Below are 6,834 nucleotides of genomic sequence, written 5' to 3' on the forward strand. Positions count from 1 at the left end.
TGATGAAACCTTACCAGGACAGATAAGGTTTATTCCCGGCTGATCTATTCCCGGCTTTCATGCCACGACCCGGTGGGCTCTCTCAATCTTTATCCTTCCCTTTTCAGCCTTCAAACTAACGAATTCCAGGAACCACTTCTCAAAGAACCCCACCAGCTGCTCACCTTCCGACCCCTCCGGTCTGCCAACAATGCGCAGGTTCTTCCTTCTGCCCCTGTTTTCAAGATCATCCACCAGAACCAACAGACCCTGGACCTGTGTTTCCAGGATTTCAATCTGGCTTATGGAGGAGTCAGTCTCTGCCTATAACCCTGTGGCCCAGCGCTGGAGTTCATCAGTCCTTTCTCCCAGGTCTCGCAGCATAGCAGATACGGGAGCCAGCTTCTCTTCAATTTTTCCTGGATCTGCCTTCCCAGGACCTCACTAGATTTGGCCACCTTCTCAACCAGGGTCTGGTGAGTAAGCAAGCCCCACTGTAAACATGATCCTTGCACAATGCCGCCATCTTGGATCCCCCTAAATTCTTTATTCATTCATGAGATGTGGGAGTCACTGGCTGGGTCAGCATTTTTTGCCCGTCCCTAGTTGCTGATGATTTGCCTTCTTGAACCACTGCAGTCCATGACCCCCAAAACCCTTAAATAGGGAATTCCAGGATTTCGACCCAGTGATAGTGAAGGAACAGCGATATATGATGATGACTGGCTTGGAGGGGAACTTGAAGGTGGTGGTGTTACCATGTATCAGGTGCCCTTTTCCTTCCAGATGAAAGTGGTCGTGGGTTTTGAAGGTGCTGTGTGATGATATTTGGTGAACTTCTTTTCTACATTCAGAGTGTACCATCGATTTGAACACATAGTCAACCCAAAAATCATGAAAAAAGGTGCTTTATTCCGTTGGCATTAGATCATTGCAAACATGAAAGGAAATTAAGAATGAACAAGAAAATATTCACAGTATTTATGTGGAATGAAGCCTGGGGTTGAGAATCCTTTTTCGGCCTGTCCCTTCTTCTTGTGAGTCCTCCTTCTCCCTAAAGGCACCCTTTTTTTCCAGAGCTGGTCTGTTCAACTGCTGAATGCCGTCTCTCACCAAACCACCTACTGCTGAATGTCGTCTCTCACCATACCACCTACTGCTGAATGTCGTCTCTCACCATACCACCTACTGCTGAAGGATCTGTTCCACAACTCTCTGCTTGAAAGCTGCCATCCCAATAATTACCAGAGCACACAGTGACTGCTTTCAAAGCGGTTCTGTGATGAGCAGATTCATTTCCACCATAAAAGTGAGTGTGTTACACGTTACTGGCAGTGTTCTGTTCTTGCATCACCAATCTGGAAGAATATTCAAGCTTAAAAGGCTATCCAGCATTTGCTCAAGAAGACTTAGAGTCATAGAGTCATAGAGATGTACAGCATGGAAACAGACCCTTCGATTCAACCCGTCCATGCCGACCAGATATCCCAACCCAATCTAGTCCAACCTGCTAGCACCTGGCCCATATCCTTCCAAACCCTTACTATTCATATACACATCCAAATGCCTCTTAAATGTTACAATTGTACCAGCCTCCACCACATCCTCTGGCAACTCATTCCAAACACGTACCACCCTCTGCGTGAAAAAGTTGTCCCTTAGGTCTCTTTTATATCTGAACCCTTTCAAGTTTCACAACATCTTTCCGATAGGAAGGAGACCAGAATTGCACGCAATATTCCAACAGTGGCCTAACCAATGTCCTGTACAGCACAACATGACCTCCCAACTCCTGTACTCAATACTCTGACCAATAAAGGAAAGCATACCAAATGCCTTCTTCACTATCCTATTCACCTGTGACTCACTTTCAAGGAGCTATGAACCTGCACTCCAAGGTCTCTTTGTTCGGCAACACTCCCTAGGACCTTACTATTACCTCTTCGCTGTCCACTACACCTCCAATTTTGGTGTCATCTGCAAACTTACTAACTATACCTCTTATGCTCGCATCCAATCATTTATATAAATGACAAAAAGTAGAGACAAAAAGATCGCTTCAGCAAACAGCGTTAAGGATATTCCAAAGAGATTCTACAAATACATTAAGGGCACAGGAGTAACTAGGGAGGAAATAGGGTTCCTTAGAGATCAACCAGGCTGTTTATATGTTGAACCACAGGAGATGGGTGAGATATTTTGAGTCAGTAATTATGTGGGGAATGATGTGAAAGCTAGGGAACAAAGTAAGTAGTGATGTCTCTTAAAAAGTTCATATTACAGAGGAGGAGATGATGGAGTCATAAAATGCATAAAAGCAGATAAATTCCTGGGACCTGATCAGATGTTTCCCAGAACTTTGTGGGAAGCTAGGGAAGACTGGAGGGTAGCTAATATGGTGCCATTATTTAAGAAAGATGGTAAGGAAAAGCCAGGGAACAATAGACCGGTGAGCCTGACATCAGCAGAGGGCACATTGTTAAAGGGGATTCTGAGGGAAAGGATCTACGTGTATTTGGAAAGACATGGACTGATTAGGGATAATCATAGCTTTGTGTGAGGGAGATCACATCTCACTAACTTGATTGAGTTTTTTGAAGTGGTGACAAAGAAGATTGATGAAGGCAGAGCTGGGGTAAACATTGTCTATATGGACTCCAGCAAAGCATTTGACAAGCATGGTAAACTGGTTAGTAAATTTAGATCACAAGGGATCCGGAGGAGATAGATGTTTGGATCCAAATTGACTTGAAGGTAGAAGACAGAGAGTGCTGGAAGAGGGTTGCTTTTCGAACTGGAAGCCTGTGACCAGTGGTGTGCTACAGGGTTTGGTGCTGGGTTCATTGTTTTTTGTCATTTATATAAATAACTTGGATGCACGGTGGCACAGTGGTTAGCACTGCTGCCTCACAGCGCCAGAGACCCGGGTTCAATTCCCGACTCAGGCGACTGACTGTGTGGAGTTTGCACATTCTCCCCGTGTCTGCGTGGGTTTCCTCCGGGTGCTCCGGTTTCCTCCCACAATCCAAAAATGTGCGGGTCAGGTGAATTGGCCATGCTAAATTGCCCGTAGTGTTAGGTGAAGGGGTAAATGTAGGGGTATGGGTGGGTTGCGCTTCGGCGGGTCGGTGTGGACTTGTTGGGCCGAAGGGCCTGTTTCCACACTGTAAGTAATCTAATCTAATCTAATAGGAGGTATGGTTCGTAAATTTGCAGATGACACCAAAATAGATAGTGTAGTGGACAGTGAAAAAGTTATATCAGAGTTCAATGAGATCTTGATCAGATGGGCCAGTGGGCCGAGGGGTGGCAGAGAGAATTTAATTTAGGTAAATGTGAGGTGATGCATTTTGATAAGGCAAACCAGGGCAGGGTTTAATCTAATTAATGATAAGGCCTCAGGGAGTGTTGCTGAACAGAGACCGAGGGTGCAGTGGTATAGCTCCTTGAAAGTGGAATCACAGGTAGATAGGATGATGAAGAAGGCATTTGGCATACTTGCCTTCATTGCTCATAACATTGAGTATACGAGTTAGGTGGTCAAGTTGTGGCTGTACAGTACATTGGTGAGGCCATTTTTGGAATACTGCATACAATTCTGGTTTCCCCGCTACAGGACGGATGGTGCTAAACTTGAGAGGGTGCAGAAAAGATTTAAAGGATCTTGCTAGGAATGGAAGGTTTGAGCTATCGGGAGAGCTCTGGAATGTCAGAGACTGAGGGGTAACCATTTGGAAGTTTATAAAGCCATGACAGCAATGGATAGGGTCAGTAGCCAAGATCTTTTTCCTTTGGTGTAGGAGTCCAAAACTGGAGGGCATAGGTTTAAGGTGAGAGAGGAAAAAATTTAAAAAGGACCTGAGGGGTAACTTTTTCACGCGGACAGTGGTGTCTGAATGGAACGAGCTGCCAGAGGAAGTGACAGAGGCTGGTATGATGAAGTCTTTAATTAATACTTTACATCAAAACTCACAAAGGATAAGGACATGGCGGAAGGTGAGTCTTGGAAAGGGTATGTCGATATTCTGGGGCATTTTGATATCGGAAAGGAGGGTGTTTTGAAAAGCATTAAGATACACCAGTTCCCCAAGACCTGATGGCATTTATCCCATAATGCTGAGGGAGGCGGTGAGGAAATTATGGGGTCCTTGTACAAAATCTTTAATCACAGGAGATCTAAGTTACTTATATATATCACAAACAGCAGAGGGCTGCATGGTGGCTCAGTGGTTAGCGCTGCTGCCTCACAGCACCAGGGATCCAGGTTCAGTTCCCACCTCAGGTGACCATCTGTGTGGAGTTTGCACATTCTCCCCGTGTCTGCGTGGGTTTCTCCGGGTAGTCCAGTTTCCTCCCAAAATCCAAAGATGTGCGGGTCAGGTGAATTGGCCATGCTAAACTGCTCATAGTGTCTGGGGTAAATATAGGGTAGAGGAATGGGTATGGGTGGGTTACCTTTTGGAGGGTCGGTGTGGACTTGTTGGGCCAAAGGGCCTGTTTCCATACTGTAGGGAATATAATCAATTGACGGAACCCTTCGAGGGAATAGTAGTATAGGTCCATGGTTCCCGTGGCAACACAAGTGGATAAGATGGTTAAGAAACATACAGCATGCTTACCTTTGTTCTTCAGGGCACGGAGTATAAAAATTAGCAAGTAATTTAAGGAATCAGTCAGTGCAGCTTGTTAGTATAAGTGCGTGCTTAGGTGAATACTGCGCTTCAGTGAATAAGGTAAGGTAAGATTCTTTTATCTTTATTAATACAAAAGGCAGAGATGACAGTAAGGGCAGTAGTATGCTCTTCCTGTCAGATATGGGAGATGAGGGAGCAGTCTTGTGTCCCTGACGACTGTGCCTGTAGGAAGTGTGACCGGCCGCAGCTCCTCACAGACTGTGTGGTTCACTTGGAGCAGCAGTTGGACACACAGAGGAGGTTACAAGGGATAGTGTGATAGACACTGGTTACAGGGAGATGGTCACACAACAGGATCAGTCAGGTAGATGGGTCACCGCCAGTGGGAGCAGGCAGGTAGTGCAGGAGTCTCTCTCTAACAGGTACGTAGTTTTGGATACTGTTGCAGGGGAATAGTCTCTCAGGGAAGTATAACAGCAGCAGCCAGGCCTGTGGCACCACATCTGGCTCTGCTGTAGAGCTGGGTTGGGCAAGATACAAGTGAGCAACAGTGCTAGATAGGATCACAGACAGGTGTTTCAGTGGTCGCGTTTGAGACTTCAGGAAGGTGCATTGCCTCCCTGGTTCCAGGGTCAAGGATGTCTCTGAGCAGCTGCATGAAATTCTCAAGGGGGAGGGTGAGCAGCTAGAGGGTGTGCACGTTGGTACCAATGACATCGGCAGAAAGAGGGATGAGGTCCTGCAGAGTGAGTACAGGGAGTTAGGAAAGAGGCTGAAGATCAGGAACCTCGACGATAGTAATCTGTGTTACTACTGGTGCCACGTGCTAGTGAGGCAAGGAATAGAAAGATAGGAGAGATGAATGTGTGGCTCAGGAGCTGCTGCAGAGAGTGGGATTTCATGTTCGTGGATCATTGGGACCTCTTCTGGGGCAGGGGTGACCCGTTCAAGAGGGACAGTTTGAACCTAACCTGGGGGCCGGGGGGATCCAATATCCTCTGAATGAGGCTCTCTAGTCCTACTCGGGAGGGTTTAAACTAGAGTGGCGGGGGGCTAGGAACCAGAGCAGCAGGTCAGCAAGTGGAGAAATTGAGGGAAAGGTAGATGTTAGGACCAGTAAATCAGAAAGGAAGGGCAGGCAGAGACAGGTAAATGAACATGAGGGTACTAATGGGCTGAAGTGCATTTTATTTCAACGCAAGGAGTATAATGGGTAAGGCACATTAGCTTAGAGCTTGGATCAATACATGGGACTGTGATATTGTGCCCATTACAGAGACTTGGTTGAGAGAAGGACAGGACTGGCTGCTCAATGTTCCAGGGTCTTGTTTATTAGACAAGATAGAGATGAAGGTAAAAGAGGTGGAAGAGTTGCATTACTAATCAGGGAGAATGTTACAGCTGCACTCGGAGAGGATGTACAGGAGGGCTAATACTCTGAGGCAGTATGGGTAGAGCTCAAAAATAAGATGGGTGTGACTGGATTATACTATAGCTCCCCCCACCCCCACCCCCACCCCCAAAAGCCACCGAGACATTGAGGAACAAATATGTCAGCAGATTATGGAAAGATGCAAAAATAACAGGATTGTCTTGGTGAGTGACTTTAATTTCCCCAATATTGACTGGGATTCCCTTACAGCAAGAGGCTTAGAGGAGGCAGAATTTGTTAGATGTATCCAAGAGGGTTTCTTGAAAGAGTATGTGGATAGTCCAACTAAAGGAGGAGCCATACTGGACCATAACCCTGGTCAGGTGACTGACCTTTCAGTGGGAGAGCATTTTGGAAACAGTGATCACAACTCCTTAAGTTTTAAGATAGCTTTGAATAAGGATAGGTCAGGACCTTGTGGGAAGGTACTAAATTGGGGGAAGGCTAATTATGTCAGTATTAGGCAGGAGCGAGGGAATGTTAATTGAGAGGAACTGTTATCAGGCAAGTCCACATCTGACAAGAGGAATTGTTTAATTGGTCAGAGTTCAGGGCTGGCATGTTCCAGTAAGGAGAGATGACAAGGTAAGGGACCCTTGGATAATGAGGGAAGTTGTGAATTTAGTCAAAAGGGAAAAAGAAGCATATTAAGGTTTTGGAAGGTAAAATCAGACAAGGCCCATGAGGAATATAAGGAAAGCAGGAGGGAACTCAAACTAGGAATCAGGAGAGCGAGGAAGGGCTTTGAAATGACCTTGGCAAGTGGAGTTAAAGAGATTTCCAAAGCAT

General features: G+C 46.0%; 1 protein-coding gene across 1 annotated transcript in view; it reads left to right on the forward strand.

The window, feature by feature from the left end:
- The first annotated feature begins 3,965 nt into the window (after positions 1-3,965).
- LOC122551096 (protocadherin-16-like) overlaps positions 3,966-6,834 on the forward strand; it is a 23,365-nt gene continuing 20,496 nt past the window's right edge. The window contains exon 1 of the mRNA XM_043692740.1: positions 3,966-3,975. Coding sequence (XP_043548675.1) covers positions 3,966-3,975 — 10 coding nt within the window. The remainder of the gene's footprint in view (positions 3,976-6,834) is intronic.

This window comes from Chiloscyllium plagiosum, chromosome 6, assembly GCF_004010195.1.
Source record: "Chiloscyllium plagiosum isolate BGI_BamShark_2017 chromosome 6, ASM401019v2, whole genome shotgun sequence".
Classification (NCBI taxonomy): domain Eukaryota; kingdom Metazoa; phylum Chordata; class Chondrichthyes; order Orectolobiformes; family Hemiscylliidae; genus Chiloscyllium; species Chiloscyllium plagiosum.